This window comes from Lasiosphaeria miniovina (genome assembly GCF_030549165.1).
Source record: "Lasiosphaeria miniovina strain SMH2392-1A chromosome Unknown B0T26scaffold_2, whole genome shotgun sequence".
Lineage (NCBI taxonomy): Eukaryota > Fungi > Ascomycota > Sordariomycetes > Sordariales > Lasiosphaeriaceae > Lasiosphaeria > Lasiosphaeria miniovina.
The window spans coordinates 6,448,255-6,466,195 of record NW_026848221.1 but is presented as its reverse complement, the minus strand read 5'-3'; the positions used below and the strand labels follow the sequence as shown (position 1 = coordinate 6,466,195).

At 54.8% G+C, this 17,941-nt stretch overlaps 3 protein-coding genes across 3 annotated transcripts; 1 reads left to right on the top strand and 2 right to left on the bottom strand.

Annotated features, from left to right (window-relative positions):
• Window positions 1-293: 293 nt before the first annotated feature.
• On the bottom strand, window positions 294-7,011 carry B0T26DRAFT_748848 (uncharacterized protein; the record flags this gene model as incomplete). Its single annotated transcript, XM_060445017.1, has 4 exons — window positions 294-335; window positions 400-6,285; window positions 6,353-6,644; window positions 6,719-7,011. The coding sequence occupies 4 exons, from the start codon at window positions 7,009-7,011 to the stop codon at window positions 294-296; spliced, it is 6,513 nt and encodes a 2,170-aa protein (XP_060301524.1).
• A 7,755-nt stretch (window positions 7,012-14,766) lies between these two features.
• On the top strand, window positions 14,767-15,539 carry B0T26DRAFT_181286 (uncharacterized protein). The gene has a single exon (XM_060433617.1). It carries the CDS (start codon window positions 14,900-14,902, stop codon window positions 15,299-15,301), a length of 402 nt encoding a protein of 133 aa, XP_060301523.1. The 5' UTR covers window positions 14,767-14,899; the 3' UTR covers window positions 15,302-15,539.
• B0T26DRAFT_768358 (multicopper oxidase like protein) lies at window positions 15,540-17,684 on the bottom strand (the record flags this gene model as incomplete). Its single annotated transcript, XM_060446499.1, has 5 exons — window positions 15,540-16,349; window positions 16,409-16,972; window positions 17,042-17,162; window positions 17,242-17,266; window positions 17,346-17,684. The coding sequence occupies 5 exons, from the start codon at window positions 17,682-17,684 to the stop codon at window positions 15,779-15,781; spliced, it is 1,620 nt and encodes a 539-aa protein (XP_060301522.1). The 3' UTR covers window positions 15,540-15,778.
• Window positions 17,685-17,941: the final 257 nt, after the last annotated feature.

The following is a 17,941-nucleotide window of genomic DNA, read 5'->3' as shown; positions in this document are numbered from 1 at the left end:
AAATGAAACAAGCAAACATCTCGCGCAACAATCTCCCCGACTTAGGTAGTAATTTGAACAGTACAAGTGAAAAAGACTGGAGGAAAGAGTAAACAATGACAATGGCCATACCTCCGTATCCGACGATAGAAAGGGAAGTAGCAAGTATAAGGAATTACAACTTGTATTTACTGACCGTAGGGGCAGATGCATGGTAAAACGAAGGTGGTTTAACAAGAGAGCCATCAAAAACATTCAGGCATTCCGACATAGTCGACCGCGCGACTTGCTGTAACTCCGATGCGGCGTCAAATTTACAACAGCGCCTCCTTGAGGAAGCCAGCAAGGGTCTTGGCCTGCAAGAAAATCATGTTAGCGGGGATTCACGCATTACTGGCGATTCAAGAGGAGGGTACATACCAGATCGTCGTGCATCATGGAGAAGTGGTTTCCAGGCATGTGCCTAAAATTCATCTTGTTGACATCTAGATACTCGTCCCAGCGGTTGGGGCCAAAGTCTGACCGGTTGTCGAGCAGGAACAGAGCATGGCCCTTGGGGTATGGCTCCGGGCGCGGGTCCGTCGGGAGCTTGCAAACTCCATCCTCGCACCAGATGGCCATCACGTTGGGGCACTTGTCCTTGGCGATTGGCTCCGCGTCGTAGTTGCTGAGGGCACTAACCGAGGCGGCGAAGTGAGGGAGAAGCCACGATGGAATCTTCTTGTCATCTCCATCGCCGAGGAGGCCGATAGAGGCGAACCAAGCATGGAGACCTTGCGGGAGAGGCTCGATAGTGACAGGGCAGGGTGCGTCGATGATTACGAGATTGTCGACATTTTCGCCAGCTCTGGTCAGCTGGTTAACAATCTCGTAGGCGATCACACCTCCAGCGCTCCAGCCGGCTACCGAGTAGGGTCCCGAAGGCTGGCGACGCTTGATCTCCTCGATGAACTTGGTGGCCATGCCGTAAACGCCGCAGTGGTACTCGTCTGGCGTCTTCATGAAAGGCGAGAAAAGACCCCAAACCGCCCACTGGCCGCCAACATCGGCGATCTCGGTGTACGAGGTAGCAGAACCGCTTCCGTCGGGGATCATGAAAAGGTGCTTGGTCGCGGTCCTATGGCTTCCAGACAGAAGAACCGACGATGCCTTACGGTTCGGGTAATTGTCGACGATGTTGGTCGGCCTAGGCGGCTTAGGGGGCGCCGGCTCCTCCAATCCGATCCTTGGGTGCTTGGGAGCAGCGGGTGCCTGGGCCTTGGACTGCTTAGGAGCAGCGGGCCGCTTCGGCGCATCGCTGACGCCCAGGGCACGCTCGACATCCTTCAGCGAGGGGTTAGAAACGAAGAGATCTGATGGAATGGCCATTCCCGACTTCTCTCGTAGTGTGCCGAGAATCGACAGGCTCATCAAAGAGTCCATGCCGAGGTTGGCAAGATCAGGGGCAGCCAGGATCTCGTCAACCTCGACGCCCATTTCGGTGGCAATGGTGTTGCGGATGATGGACTGGAGCTCAGAGCCGCCAGCGCTACCCGACTCTGCCTTGGCATCGCCCTTGACCGAATTGGTCTCACTCTCGTCTAGAGGAGTCGTGATGTTGGAATCCGACTCCATCTCAGGTGACTCGTCGTCAGACGAATCATCTGAGTCATTAGAAGAGATGCTCTTCTTCCGACCTGGTGTCTCGAACTGAGCGAGGTAGCCCTTGAAGGAGCCGATGGTGGGATAGTCAACAAAGGCGTTGGAGTGGAGGTCCAGGTCCAGTTCTTCACGGATTCTACCGCTAACAGTCAATGACATCAGAGAGTCGACGCCGAGATCAGTAAAGGCGATGTTGTCCGCCAGCTCGTCGTGGCTGCACCCGACTTCCTTGGCAAGGATGTCCATGATGTCCGAGACCACGCTCTTCAACTTCTGGTTGACCTTGCCAATGTTTGACGGTGTCACCGTCTCCTTCTTCTTGTCCTTCTTGGCAGGGGCGGCAGGCTTGGTAGGGGCGGCCTTGATAGCTGGTGCAGAGCGAGCCGGCGCGGCAGATGCAGCAGCGAGGGCACCACGGGGAGGAAGCATCATGTTGAGAACCTTGCGTGGGATGGCCTGGAACTTGAGGTCTCCAGTCATGCCGATGATCTTCTCGCCGTCAAAGACATAAACATTGCCAGCATACACCTTGCTGCCCTTGACAGGCTGCATGCGGATGTAGCTTCGGTATTCTTTGCCACGCTGGGGAATCTCGGTGAACCTCAAAGAGCCCCAGCCGTGCGAGATGAAGACTTGCTCGCGCGAGTCAACAGCGTCGGTGCCATTGATGATGAAGCCCGAGATGTGGCAGAGACTGTCAATGTGGTAGGGGCTAAAGTGATAATTGCCATCCTCCTCTGTGGTCTGGAAGCGGATCTTGGCCGTCGCCTCGCAGGCAGAACTGTCAAGGATGACCTCTTCCATTCCCTGGTAGCGAGGATTGTAGTCGACGAGGGCACAGAACAGCTTGTAGGCAAGCCCACGGCCGATCTTTGAAGCCTCGCCACGCAGCTCGGCCTGCTTCAAGGCGTCAATGCGCGACTTGATCAGGTAGGCGACGCGGTCAAACTCGTCCTGCCACTCATCGATGGGATTGAAGTAGACCTTGCAGTTGGCATGATCGATCCTCTTGGCGCCTTCACCGGTGTGGAAGACAAGGTCTGCTTGGCTAGTCTTGGCATTGGCGGTCACGGTGAGTCTCAAGATGTGGCTCTTGGCTGTGTCGTTGAAGATCAGCGTCTTGGGCACCTCCATGTGCGCGACATTGCAGCCGATCTTCTCCGAGTCGGGCCGCAGGAGCTTGTAGGCATAGTCGCAAACGGTGATCGCCATGTCTCCGTACAGCGACGACGGGCACAGGGGAGCGCCGTTGACCAAGTGACCCGAGACGGCGTTGCGAAGCTGTGGCTGGCAGAGATCAGATTCGATCTCGACGATGGCAATATCGCCCTTGACCTCCTCTCGGATGATCTTCTGCACTGTCGTCGTCGCCAGCTTGGGCTTCGCGGCTTGGATGGCTTTGGGGGGGGCCGAGGTGCCAACACGGTTCTTTGACAGACACCAGTCGCCAGAGTACTGCAGCCAGTAGTTCTTCTCGTCGAAAGAGTAGCTGGGTAGATCTAGAAGGCGGACCGACCGGCCGAAGTCGTGGTGATACTCGTTGAAGTCGATGTTGAGACCTGCCGTGTGCAGCGTGCAGAGGCTTGCGGTGAGCGTCTTATAGCAGTTCTCGTTCCGGCGCAGCGTCGGGACCGCGACAGTAGTACCACCAAAGGCGGCCTTGACCATGCCGGCACAGACGGGATGCGGGCCGACCTCGAGCCAGACCGTCTTCTCGTCGATGGCGCTCGACTGCTGGGCCGAGACGAGACCGCCAAGGAAGTTGACAGACTCTCGGGCATGGTTGCGGAGGTAGGCCGCGTTGATCGGCTCTCCCTCGACCAGTTTGCCCAGGAGCGGCGAGATGATGGGAACCTTGGGAGCGTTGAACTGCACCGACTGCGCGAGCTTCTCGAAGTCGTCCAAGATTGGCTCGACCTGCGCCGAGTGGAAGGCAAAAGGCACGCGGAGCTGAGTGCACTTGAAGCCCGCGCCCGCGAGATCTTGGGCGATCTCGGCCATCTGGCTCGCCTCGCCGCTGAGAACCGTCTCGCGAGGGCCGTTCATGCAGGCAACGTTGACGTTTTCCGCCTTGGAGCCGAGAGCCTCGGTCACGGTCTCGACGGAACCCTGCGTGGCCAGCATGGTGTGTGTGCCAGCTGTGCACTTGTCTACCAGAAGCTGCGCACGAGCGCCGACCAGGTAGATGGTGTCGCTCGCAGACAGAACACCAGCAATGTTGAGAGCGGCATACTCTCCCAGGCTGTGGCCGAGAACCACGGCTGGCTTGATGCCCCACGAGGCCCAGAGCCGGGCCAGCGCCATCTCAAAGCAGGCCAGACCAAGCTGCACCACGACAGGCGACAACTTGGACACATCTAGCTCGCTGCCATCGATCAGAGGCAGGAATGAGGGGAAACCGTGGATCTGCGCAAGGCGGTTAAACTCATCAATGTTCTGGCGGAAGATGGTGTAGTGCTGGTAGAACTCGTTGCCCAGGCCGGCATAGTGAGAGCCTTGGCCGGTGAACATGAAAGCGACCTTTGGCTGCTCGGGAAGAACAGGCACAAAGTTCTCCTTGAGACGGTCTGCGATGGCCCTCTGAGCCTCGGCGAGGTCGCTGGCAGCCACATTCATGCGCCAGTAGTGCTGGATCTTGCGAGCAGTTGTTGAGTAGGCAACATGCGACAGAGGCGTACCTGGGTTCTTTTCCATCCAGGCCACAAGTCTCTCGGCATTGCGGATCATGGCAGCCTTGGACTTGCCCGTCAATGTAACAATGTGCTGGCTGCGGGGGTCCTGTTCTGCGGGCTCAAGCTTGGGGGCTTCCTCGATCAGCAAACCAGTGTTGCCGCCGGCCGCACTGAAATTGTTCACGAATATCTTTCTCGGCTTGCCGTCCTTGCGTCTGAACGGGGTTGTGTGGAATGCGATATTGACGTTGCGATCCGACAGGTCCTTGGGGAAGGTCTTGTTGATGACGGACCCCGACTTGATGCCGACGTGGGGCGGGATCGCGTTTTTCTGGAGCATCATGAGCACCTTGATCAGGGCCGACACTCCAGATGCCGCTTCACCGTGGCCGATGTTCGCTTTAACGGCGCCGAGATAGAGCGGCCTGTCGGCGGGTCTCTTGCGTTCAGCAGGTGCGAAGATGCTGGTGACCGAAACCATCTCGGTGCCGTCTCCGGCCTGTGTGCCAGTGCCGTGCATCTCAACGTAGTCCACATCATGGGGATCAACACCAGCCTCGTCCAAGATGGCAGTGGACAGAATTGACTGTGTTGGGCCGTGGGGATGTGTGATGGAGATGGCGTCCGCTGAGTGATTTGTCGAGGTGCCTAGGATGACAGCCAGGATTCTGTCTCCATCCGCCTCGGCGTCTTCGAGGCGCTTGACCACGACCGACGCGCAGCTGTCGCCACGGCAATAACCATCTGCCTCATTATCAAAAGTCGCGCAAGGCCCTTTCTTGGACAAGAATTGTCCTCGGCTGAGACCGGAGAAAATGTCGGGGTTGGTCATGCAGGACAGACCACCAACGACCGCTGTGTCGCAATCCCGCGCCCACAGGGCCGTGCAAGCCACCTGCATGGCAGCGGCACTGGAAGAGCATGCCGTGTCGATATTTAGACTGGGCCCGCTGAAGCCGAAATGGTAGTTGATACGGCCGGGTCCAAAGGCCCGGACACCTCCCGTGATGAAGTACGTGTCGACCTCCTGGGCGGCGTTGATCTCACGCCAATCGTCCGAAGTCTGGCCGTAGAATGTGCCAATGCGGTCTAGCCTGGTAGACGGCGTTCTGTTGGGAACGTAGCCAGACATCTCCAGAGCTTCGTAGGCTGTGGTCAGCGCCATGCGCTGCATTGGGTCCGTCTGGAAGGCCTCGCGAGGCGACATGTTGAAGAAGCGGGGGTCGAAGAAACCCGGGTTTTCAATCCAGCAACCATACGGCGTGTGGCTAGTATTGATGATCTTCCCCGTGGGGTCGTAGTGCGTCTCGACATTGAACCTGTCTGGCGGGACCACCCTGTGAACGTCGAGGCCTTTCTCGAGCATCTCCCAGAGCTTCTCGTGGCTAGCAGCATCCGGGAACCGCCCGGCCATACCAACTATGGCTAACCTGCACTTGCCGCTAGGACCGTGGTTCCCGATGCGAGAGCCAGTGCTCTCTGCCGAAACCGAGGGCGACTTGCGGAGCACGACCTCCAAATTGGTCTGCGCCTTAAGGAGGTTTGCGAGCGTGGCCGCGTTCTGAGTTGGGCCGAGGGGGAGGATGAGGCAGCTTTTCCCCTTGAATTCGCGGGCTCGCTCGAGGCACCCGTCTAGGACCTTGTTAAACATCAAAGTCTCGTTCAGAATTTCGTGCACAATCGACTTCAGCAGTGCGGCTGTATCCTTCTCGGAGAACCATGTGCCCGTAGTGCACGACATGACTGCGGATCTTGGGCGAGTGCCGTAAAGAGCATCAACAACCTTGGCGTCGTCCAACCGCAATATCTTGTCGATATTGGCCGAGGCATGTAAATGGGCAGCGTGATACGGCCCGTAGACGGGAATAGAGGTCGGCTTGGCGGACAAAATTCCGCTGTTCACCAACGACTTCAGGGTACTCGGAGGGCCTGAGATGGCAATGCTGCTGACTGAAGCGGCACTGACGTAGGCGCGGCTGGCTTGCGGAATTCCCTGCGCATTGTTAGTCGCCTGCTAGTTGAACGGCCGGGAGTTATTCGTTTTGCTCGCAAAAACTCACATTACTCTTGTGAAAACTGCTCAGAACCGCAGAAGCGTCCTCCTCCTTCGGGCCCGGAAATATGTAGGTCCAGCTATCAGACTGGTCGAAGGCTGGGCTTAACCGCTCGGCGAGTGTCTGGACGTGCGTCCCAGTTCTGAACGCCATGAGAACCACCTGAACAGCAAACGGGACGAGGGCAGAAAGCGACGGCGTGGACGCAATGGCAGACGCCGCGAAAAGCCCCGAGCACAGGCCGACGAGAAGTGTGCGGTCGTGTCTGGTGACATCCTCGTAATTCTTCTCGGCATGACTAAGACAGACGTTAGGCCGCCGGACGCGGTGCCACCCCAAACCGGGGGTCCAGAAGAGGGCGTTGGGACTTACTCGATATAGTGTGCGAGCTGGGAAACGCAGAGCAGAGCGCCGTCGATGCCGGGGTGCTTGAGCTTCTGGCCGTAGTATCTCTCGTTGAGCTGCTGTAGGGTGCGGAAGACTGGCAGCCGCGACCGCTCCAAGCGTGTCAGTTGCTCGACCTCTGTCTTCAAGGCATGTCCAGCTTGCTCGAGGAAGGCATTCGCGAGAAGGCCCCGCTTCTCTTGGCGATAGAACTCGGAGAGAAAGCTATGGGTGTCAAGTGACTGGTCTCCGAAGAGGAGAAATGCCAGCTTGTCAGCCATCTTATGGTACTGGTGACATGAAATTGTCGGGTGTGATGTGATCTCGAAGAATTCCTGGTACGGACAGAAGCAGGCTTTATCTTATAAGAACGAGATGGGCAATGTAGGGCTAATATTCAAAACTAAAAATACCAGAACTGGCAGCCCTGGCTCTCGTTCCATGTGAAAAAGCTAACCGGTATCCATGGCCTCCCAGTCCGCTCCAGGGGAGGGGGGTAGGGGGGCGTGTACGACAACAGGAGAGTCAAGCATGGTATGTCCACCCCCTCCACTTCCAGCTCCCAATCCGTGATCCTTTTTGCCGGTGGGAATAAGTCCAGTGTCCGGTGTTGCTAGTCTTCGGTGACCGAAGAATCATTGATAATCTTGGGGGTTCCCTTTTTGGGGACGTCCATAGCAGGTGATTGGTACCGCGACTCGCGAGGGTCGCTAGGAGGCTACCAAAGCTTGGCCTGGCAGGCCGCTCAGTCATGTAGCAGGACACTCCAAGCAAGGGTCGCGAGCTAAGATGCGGCCGGGGCTTTTTCTTTTCCCACGACGAAAGACGTCTACCCAGGGGCAGGAGGCTGTGGAAAGCTGTTTCCAGCACTAGCTGCCCAGCGGGGTCCCCAAACAGGGAAATGGAATAAGGCCAGGAACAGACTGCGAGGCCTGCGCTAGCAGATCGTCTCTCGACGGCCCAGGCTGGCAAGGGAGCAGCAACGGTTCAAACTCTGATGCGAGACAAAGCGCATGTTAGCAGCCAGCTAACCCCCGCCATTTCCAGCAAAGTCCGTCCTGTTTCGAGTCAAATGAAATGAGTCCGAGTTTCTGTCCGCTACCTACATACGTACTTGCTGATCTGTCCGCTGTCCACTGACTATCCGCCTGCTAGCTGAGGGACAGGGACAGTGGACAGAAGGAGGTGAGGTGGGAGGTGGGTCGCATGCTGAGCCTGGTCGCCCGTGGTCCATCGGACTGTCCGGACGGACTCCCCCACGACACGGACGGCGAGCCACCATAGCAAATAATTGACCCAGAGCGGCTCGCGCACCCGCAGCCAATTGCACTGGATTTAGCCGCGGATGCTGGGGATCATGCCATTCTGAGGCATCGACCTTCTGCGTCCCGCCATGACGGCGTCGCAGGATGTTGTTGTTGTTGGTGGTGCTGCGATTGCGGTGCGAATGGCGACGGGCAAGCCATGTGTCGTCGCCGCCAGCTGGCAGAGGGGTGAGCCTCATCGACATGGCTGCTGCAACGTGGGCTGTTGAGCAACGCCATAGGTCCAGACAGCCCCCCACAAGGAAACGCCCACAGCTGCCAGGGAGGGATCTGCGGGATCTCAGATGGCGAATAAACGAGCAACAATTATCCCCCCATCCCGTCAACGCCAACGGACACACAACGCTGTACCGAAAAGGCACCAAGGGCAATCTTCAAACCCCAAGTGCGCCTGCTACTAGTTCGACACTGAATGGCTTGTATGTACATACATACATACGCGGCGGGGGCGCTAATCGGAATCGTGCACAAACTGTCGACTGGTCTAGCAGCTCTAGGATGTCCTAGCCACTGCTAAGGTAACGGAGAACAAGAAGACACCGCCCCGGAGCAGGGCCGGTATGTACACGGATACTGTTGCTGCCGTGTTGGCCAACTGGCCAACTGGCCCACTGGGTCCCGATATGCTTCTGGCGCTGCACGCTATCAGAAACCATGGGGGGGTGTCTATCTCCTGCAATGTTTCGATGTTGCAATGCTGTGCTGCACCGCTGCGCTGCACTGCGCTGCACTGCACTGCACTGCACAATGCAAGAGCGCGGAGCATCTAGGGTTAGCAGGGTTATAGAACTCGACTCGCCGAGGCAGACTGGCCTGGCTGGGCTATGATGTCGAAAGAAGGTAACCCAGCTATTCCGTACTGGGCCCAGAATAAGCTATTTGACTGGATAGGTCTAGTTCGAGACGCACAAGCTCCGACGGGGGTCAAGGGCAATACTGTGTAAGCGGATCAACGGCAGCCGTGTCCATACGACGACGACGACAATGAACAAAGGCAAGGCAAGGCCGGCCAGTAAGACTGTGCGCATACGTAAATACGGATAGCGCAGCGGAGGTACGGAATATCTGGGGGTGTGGTGATCGAGATGCCGCACATATGCGAGCCAGCCGCGTGCGTGTGCGTGCGTCCTGGAGCAATTTGAGCTTGCTTAGAAATCCCCACAACAGCCCATCTGCTGTGATGAGCAGCAGGGCACGGTTGCTAGTCTGGCCAGATTTACCAGGTCGTCAAGCTGAGATTGATCGGGTATATTGCGGCGCGGCGCGGGCAACTTCCCTGCTCCCTTCAGGCACGGTGGCCACGGCGGGCGCCATCCGAACCCTTGGCCCGTGGCAAGAATGCCATGAAGCAGGGAGGGAGCTCCCTCCCGAGTCTGCCTCGAACGGGGTACGGATTGTCTCATACCATTAGGTCGCTACTGCCTAGATTGTAGATTGGAGGCGAACCAGCGCTGCGGGAATAGTAGTACTGCCGTGCTGAGCTGTCCTAGAGATACAGCAACGCGACCAAGACAAACCTTAGACCCAATTTGGCCATCTGCTACGCGATTCAGATCCTCAGGGGGCGGGGTGATCGAAGGGTGTGCGGCTAGAAGGCAACTTCTGGTAAGTAGGTAAGGTGTGCAGCAGTGCAGCATACCCTATCCTGCCGGCAATGTCGTGGTCCGTGGTGGTGGTGATGGTGGTGGTGGCGGTGGCGGCATGGAATGGAGCAACCATTGTGCAGAGAAGGGGCATACGCGAGCGACTGATACTAAAGAGCAGGTTGGTGAGATGCTCGACACGGAGCATACAAGCCGAGACGGTTACAAGCCCCGGGCGTCGGGGCTAGCTAAGGGTGTTTGATGTCATTCAAGGCAAGCCAACATTGGTTGAACGCCTGAATGCAGCCCGTCGAATGCCGAATCGTGAATTGAACTGGGTGCCGAGTTCCGTGACATCTCGTATCTCGAATCTTGAAGCTTAGTTGATGATACGCTGCCGGTACCACTTCGTCCCAACTAACTAAAAACCTGGAGCTAAAGGAATAGAAGATTTTGTCGTCCGTCCAAGTCTAAAGCGCGATGAAGAACCATCGTAGCACCGAGCTAGGTAAGGCATCCGTACCTAAGGTAGTCGGAGTCGAGCACAGTCCAACCCTCCCGGTCCAGCGGCGGCAACCACGGTGCTGGGATGCTCTTGAGAGTCTGGATCGGCAGTGCCGTGTGTCTGTCTGTGAGTGTAACGAGAGTCGATACAGGGCTGTTATCTGTAGTAGTTGGGTCGCGAAGTTTGGATGGAAGCAGGCCAAGCCTCCATTGAGCAAGCCGAGTCTCCGCCGCCGCTCGACTCGGCGAGAAAAGGGAAAGACTTTCAAGAACATTCATAAATTGGCGGAAGTGTCTCATTGCATGGAACTCAAGTTGCAGGGCAGTTGCGGTTCCAGTTCCAGTTCCAGTTCCAGTTCCAGTTCCAGTTCCAGTTCCAGTTCTTGTTCCTGTTCCTGTTCCTATTCCAGTTCCAGTTCCAGTTGCACTTGCACTTGCGCTTGCACTTGCACTTGCACTTGCACTTGCACTTGCAGTTCTTGTTGCTCTTGCCCTGTCTAGATGCCTCTGGTTGGCCTTGACGGATGCGGGAGGGACGACTGGGGCAAAAGATGAGCGGGGCTTCGTTCTCGGCTGGGTCCGGGGACCTAGGGGGGGGATGTGCCCCCGGCCCCCCCGCGATCAAAACCCCACGGCACCCATCTAGGCAAGGTACATCCTGTATGTATGCACCTAAACACTGTACCAAATGTCCAGTAATGCTGGGAGACGCTAAAACCCGCTGACCAGGCAATGGCTGCCGTTAGCTCGTGCCATTTGAAGAGCGCCAAGCGCCAAGACACAGGCGGACCGTCTCGGCGATTGCGGGTTATGTCATTCATGCATCCCTAACTAAGTACACCACAGGCTATAAGGTAATCCGCAATCTGTATGTACCTTACCTGCCGTACCTCAACCACTTTGCGCCTTCTCGAAACAATGCTGCAGGCGCAACGCCCGAAACGGGAGCGTCTGCAAGCCAGTTCAGCAGCCACCTCGCTCACGCCCATCTCGGGCGACCGGAAACGAGATAGGAGTAAACGTCAATCCCCAAAGCGTATCGTCATCACCTACCCGCTCTCGGGGCAGTTGGGACGCAGCTTCAAGGCAGGAGCAGCCAGCACTGCTACCTAGCCTCCTTCGGTTTCAGCTTCAACTATGCGTCTACCACCGTATGTACCTTTCCGCCCACACTATACTACATGCCTTACCCTCTTTCGGGGTCTCGGCCCAGCAAATTCCCGTCCGGATATCCTTAGACTCGAGCCTTCTTGGTGACGGAGATGTGTACCTCCACCGGTGGTGGAGTACACTCAAATGTTCACACTACAGTTTGATCCCACGTGCCCACCGCTCACCGCCCGCCGTTGGCTTCAAACTGTGTGTCTTGATATTTGACAATCGCAGTCCAAGAGCGCCTTGCGTCAAGACCAGACATCTGCGAGAGGAACATAGGTAAGGACTTTAGATGCCTAGTGGAGTGTTGGTAATGAAACTGGCAGCCTGCTACTTCCTAGGCTGGCATTACTAGGAGCAGAGGCTGTAACTATGGTAAGTAAGATCTGTCTCATTCCGGTCGGTCCTTCTTCTAATCCGCCTCTGGATTTTACAGTCACCCTTGCCTCGGCACAGCTCCGGTGAGGTGCTCGGCCGGAGTCGGGTTTTTACTAAAAGCTTCTATGAGACGTACTTGCCTGCTACGCTAAATTGGGGACAGGCAAGGCAGGCATTACCTGAGCGCTGGCAGACTTGAAGAACAGTCGCAACTGCCAAGGTAGGTAAGGTAACTTGAAGGTAACTCTGTCGACGTCTCAGTGTGCCTTCTGCTACTACGTCGTCTTCCATGCCTTCCAAATCACTCACTGCCCATAGTTCCGGACTCGCTTCCATGGCTCTCCAAGAAGATTTATCAAGTCCAGCATCCGACTCTGCTTTCCTATCTGATACTTGCCGCAGCTTCCGGTACTCCCTACATCCATTTCCAAACACCACCGGACTCCGGACTTGGGTTGTCAGCGACTCTGCTGCAGGCTACCTAAGGTATCATGCAATCCAACAACGGACTGCGGCATCGCAGCATCGCCAACGGGCCAAGTCTTGGCTTGCCCAAGACTTACGAGTTTTCTTTTGGACCAGATATGGGCCCACCTGGTACGTCGTCGGTAAGGTAGATAGCCACGCTCTCCCCCACGATTGGTATCATACGAGCTGCCTGACCCTGGCTGTCCCAAAAGGCAACCAAACCCCTGCCGTGCCATATGCCATCCTCTATCATGGGGCAGCCAGTATGCGCCGCAGGTGCTTCCTAATAGCCCTATCACGTCTTACTGCCATCGAGGAACCGCAGCTTGAACACAGCCGATCAACACAACTCAGCTGACTCGAGAGGGAGAAGAACGCCCCGTCGTGAGCCCGGCCGAGCTACATACCTGCCTGCCTAGGTAGCCAACTATTCTGAAGCTAGCTGAGATGTGGTTGTGTGACATGTTTCACGGGGCGAGACGTGTACGGAGCGCCATCCGGGGCTTATCGTTTCTTCTTTTGACAGAGGTAAGGTATATTCTGTGAGACATGTGAGACTTGTCGGCCGGGGTTCTCCCCCTTATTCTCTTCTTCGCCAACCTTCTATCACGGCGTTAATTGTTCTATTCCGCCATTGTGGCACCAGCACTGCCAGTTTGACTTGTTCTGTCTGCGGGTAGTTCCGGGGATCAACGTCCGATCTGTGGCGGCATCTATCATCTTGGGGTGTGAGTCTTCATCTTCCCCACGGACTCTGATCCTGTTTTTTCTCCGAGAGGCAAACTGGATCACCCTTTTCAGGAAGTCGAGTGTCTCGGATACGTCGTACATTTCTAGACTCGCCAAGATAACATGCTCGCCGCGCCGGGACTTGTACATCTCCCCTACCGCTTGAAGCCGGACTTCTCACATGTCGCTTCAGAAAGTATTTACCACCTGTCCGGATGGATGAGTTAGCAGCAATATCAGGTTTGAAGTGTCTGTGCGGAGGCATGGACAGATAACGTGCACCGATGCCAGAAACATGTAAGTATATTTTTTTTTCTTCTACTTTTTATAGTCTGAAGAATGAACTTCGTCACATTTCCCCATCGCGTCATACGGCAATCAAGAGATGGTGAGAGTGCTGCTCATTGCCGTTTCGCATGGGAATGCAGTGCCACAACAGCGACTATTTTTCTGGGCGAAAGGAAAAAGCATACTTGTCTGATCAGAAGACTCGAAAGACCACGGGATCCTTATGATGAGGTCGTGAAATGAAAATGGCTCACACCCTGATCATTTCCCCCAAGACGAAAATAACATGTCACGGAACAAAACCATGCTGCAAGGCTGGCTGGCTATACGAGCGAGCGCTCCGGGCTGTGAGAGATTGGCCGAATTGAGAGCAAGCCGCGATTATGCGACGCCAACCAGACGACAGTTGTGTACACAGTAGGACAGAAGCCACAACCATCAGCCCTGCAACTACTAACCGCGTCCGCACCCGTAGAAGCAACATTAGATCGCAGGCAAGCCTATAAATATAGAAGACCTATCGAACTTGCCTTGCCTTAATTAGGGGGTTATCACACACATACACCAGTCACCTGCCTTCTTCCCGCCCTTGTGTGTACACCCTTTCTCCGTTCCATCTCTCATCCCGAAATGTTGTTTCCGGTTGGCGAGGATTCTAAATCGTTGTTCGCTCGGGGTTTAGGTATTTATTAAACGTGCATGCTAGTTTCTGTTGCGTATTGACATTGTTGCGGGGGGGAGGCGAAAAGAATTAAGAAGGCCAAGTGAGTTATTTTGGGCGCCTTTTTTTGGTTATTGTTCGGGCGCCGGAGTAAGCGGTGGCGTTTTGGGAGAGAGGGACGCCGGCCGGCCGGTCGGGTTTACTAGATGCCAGCTAATTAGGTAGCCAACCAAAGAGAAAAAGAGGGGGGCTGTGGTTTTAAGACGAGGGAGTTTTGTATTGCGTTTATTTCGTATTCCATGCTAGGTAGGTGTTTGTGACCGCGCGAGAATGAGCGAGTAAATAATGCAAGGCAAGGACTCTCGTCCTTTCTCCTCCTCTACTACCTACCCAGTGCGTGGCATATAACTTTGTTTGGCGTCCGTCCCTCGTCGCCAATGCGAATTTCCAGATCTGTTGTTTCTTGTCTCCTTTCTTTTTCTTCCCCCCCCTTCTTTTCTTGTTTCCCCCTGGGTTTCTCCCTTTGGACCAATTCAATCCTTGTGTCATTTTATTGTTTCTATTCTCTGGCCCTTGGTGAATGGAGCGAAGTCGTTTTCTCCCTGCTTCCTTTCACAAATGGGAGCCGAGGTGGCGTGACGGCGTTATTTTGCGCCAGCCTAACAGTTCATTCTCTCTTTTCCCTCCCTTCCCTCCTCTATGTTTCTGAACCCCCCCCCCCCCACCCCCCCCCCCCCTTTTTTTTTTTTCCTCTTCTTCACAAAATGTCTCTCTTCTCTTCCTGCGAGGTTAGGAATCCATCATTCTCCTAACTATCCGGAGAAGAATTGTTACCTAGAACCTCATCCGCTCGCGGCCAGAATGGGGCCATCTCCACCGTCTTGTCGAGGCTCGCGGTGTGCTATCTATCGACTGTGGCATGCCAACCCCGCAAGGGCATATAAACATTGTTCCAACTCCCTAGACACCTAGGTAGGTACCCAAAAATAATGATCTTCTCACGCCCCCTTTCATTCTTGTCAGATCTCACCTTTCGTCCAACAAACCTCCGTCTTACTGTTTAGCAAAACGACCGCACATGCTATGGTCCATGTGGCGCTGGTTACGTAGCCTCATCTACACTCACATATTTGTCACTTCGTCAGCCGTCCGGCGCGACAAATGTTCGGTAGATTTGACCAAGCCAACAACCAAACAACACTCATATGTCAAAAATTCCAGTTTGACACCAACCCGCCGACACTCAAATACCTCATTGTACCACGTGTCAGTCTACAGTTCTCCCCTGCTGTTCTTGTCTCTTTTTTCTCGAATCTGCTTGTGTGTTGATCACATAGCGCGGTTGATCATCATCACGTCTCCTTCTTCCCACAAGTTGAAATCACAAAATGAGCCCTCGTTCTTCATTAAAAGTTATATTAACTCAATCTTCTTGTGTATCCCATGTTCTTCCCCAATAACGACCTCAGACCTGAGCTAGGATGACAGCAGCAAAAACTAGAACCAACCTGCTCCTTACCAAATATTGCTTTCTTCAAGTTACTATTCTAATTTGCATTTGCTCCCTCTATATATCACCCTCACCGACTCCATTGAAAGGAAAGAGGTAAAAACACAAACTGCCAAACGGGGCAAACCATGTCTATCTCGCCCCCTAAACTAACGCCCCCAGCAAGGCAGCCCAGCATGCACGACTTGAGACACGAGTATTACATCTCCAACGAAAAGAAAAAGTGTTGACTAAAGAAAGACTCTTAACTACAATCTAGCTTACTGCCGCTCTGACACTCTTTGTCGTATCAAAGGCGACACCCGCAAGATGACACTAGCGACTGCTCAAAAAGCAGAAAATGCGCAGGTACTATGAGGGAGCGATATACAAGGCACTTCCAGGGACAATGTGTCAGCACACGCAACTTCCGGCGGCCCTAGGACTGGAGAAGGACAAAAAGAAAGCTCACCCATTGTATTGTTTTGGCGCCAAGGTAACGAACCCGGAGGTATCGGTATAGTTATCCGTGTTACCCGCAGCATTGCCCTCGTACGGGATGTTCTGCAGCTTGCAGATGTTGAGGAACTCGTCGGGGAAGGTGAAGCCGCGCAGATGGTCGGGCGCCTCGATAATTGTAGCGGTAAGGCCCATCTCGACATGCCACTCGATGTGACAGTGGAAGAGCCAGACGCCGGGATTGGTGGCCTTGAAGCGAATCACGACGTACGAGTTGGCGTACACGGTAACTGTGTCGCGCGAAAGTGGCTCGCTGGAATAATTTATGTCTTGACCGGACCACTTGCCGGCGCCGCTCAAGGGTCGGTCCAAGACCTGGAACTGATGCCCGTGTAGATGGAAAGGGTGAAGTGCTTCGTCATAGTTGTTGAGAACTATCTGGACCACGTCGCCGTAATTAACGATGGCAGGGTTGACTTGCCCATAGATAAGGGGGTTCGTATTGTTTTCTCCCGTAGTGGTAGCGGTGTACAAGGTCGGTACTGGCTGGGTGAGGTACGTCAAGCCATTGAGGCACGAACTGGAAGGGACAAAAAAAAGGTTAGCGTTTAATTAGATATTGATCCAACACGTTCTTACCGAGGATCGCCATTCTTGTCAAAACAAAACTTGAAGTCGAGCTCGACTAGCTCGTTGCGGGGCGACAAAGGCCCGGCGCCATCTTTGCCCTTGAACTTCGAATCATCATAAGGCTCCCACTTGCTCACGGTAAGGGTATTGTCGAGACGTTTCGAGTTGTCCATAACCAGATAGCCCGTATAATTGTGCGGGAAGGAAACTCCAAGGCTGGCGTTGGTGTAGTCCCGGTTGGTGTCGAGCGATATCAAGAATGGATAGTTTCCCGAATCGTTGTCGCCGGCCGTGAGGAGAAAGTCGTAGCGCTGGGCAGGAGCGATACGCAGCATGTCGGCTTCCTGCTCTTGGATATAGGATGCATCAGTCATGATGACATTCATGACGTGTTTTTCGAAGTGGATGAAGGCGGACGACAGGGCGGAGTAGCAAATCATTCGAATCCGGTATGTCTTGCCCTTGACGAAATTGATATCGGCACCCTTTCCGTCGTTGATAAGGAGGGCGTCCGGAAAGGGGGGCGCGAAGTGAGTATTGGTTGGAGTAAGCATCTGGCGGCCGAGTTCGATGCTTTGGTTGTGGTACCTGTCAAATGTTAGTCAAGCGGGCTCATACAGTGACAGCAGCTGTTCAACCTACCAATCCGAAACACCCAAGATAATCTCCTCGTCATACTGGCCGATGTATGGGTCATTGGGGTCGTGGACAACAAGAGGCCCTCGCAAGCCATCGGGATATTGTCCCAGGTCGTGTGAGTGATCTGTTATCTCGCCATCATCATTAGCACAACTTCAATCGACATTTTGATTCGGTTATCAGGGGGTAGCTGAGAGACATACACCAGTAGGAGCCGGCGTTGGGAACCTAAAAAAAGATAGTCAGCACCAGTACTGTTGATTTAGTCGTGTACAACACAGAGAGGGCATGTCTAATGCAGACATACCGTAAACCGATACTGGATCGTGGACCCAGGAGGGACGGGGCACTGCGTGACTCCGGTTGGCCCATCCATGTCTTCGGTTCCCAGCTGGTTGAGGCCATGGAAATGCAGGCCAGAGGTCTCGTTGACAAGATTGTTACTGAAGTTGACGATGACGGTGTCGTTCAGGGTGGCGTTTAGAAGGGGGCACGGCCACTGGCCATTGATACCAATAACCGGCCTTGCAAAGCCATCTGGACTGGCCCAAACCCATGTCGCGTTCCAGTTGTACGTAACGGTCCCAGCCCGGACGAGGGTCGCCAATGACAGGAACCCGGCTGACAAAACACCGGACGCGAGCATGGCTCCGACTCTAGGGGCTAGACAACTAGGCTTGGGGCACTAGCAAGTAGATGACAGAGAGAAAATGGTGCTGGAAGTTATTCAAAAGATGCCAAGGCTGGATGAAATCTGCACAGAGATGGAAGGTATGGGTAGCGGTGCCAACAGGTCGTTGAAGAGATGTGTATCCCAGACGAGACCGGGGGAAGGGGTTATAACGTCTCTGAGACGCACACGTACGCGTTAGATTGGGACCACGAGGCTGCAAATGCAGCTAC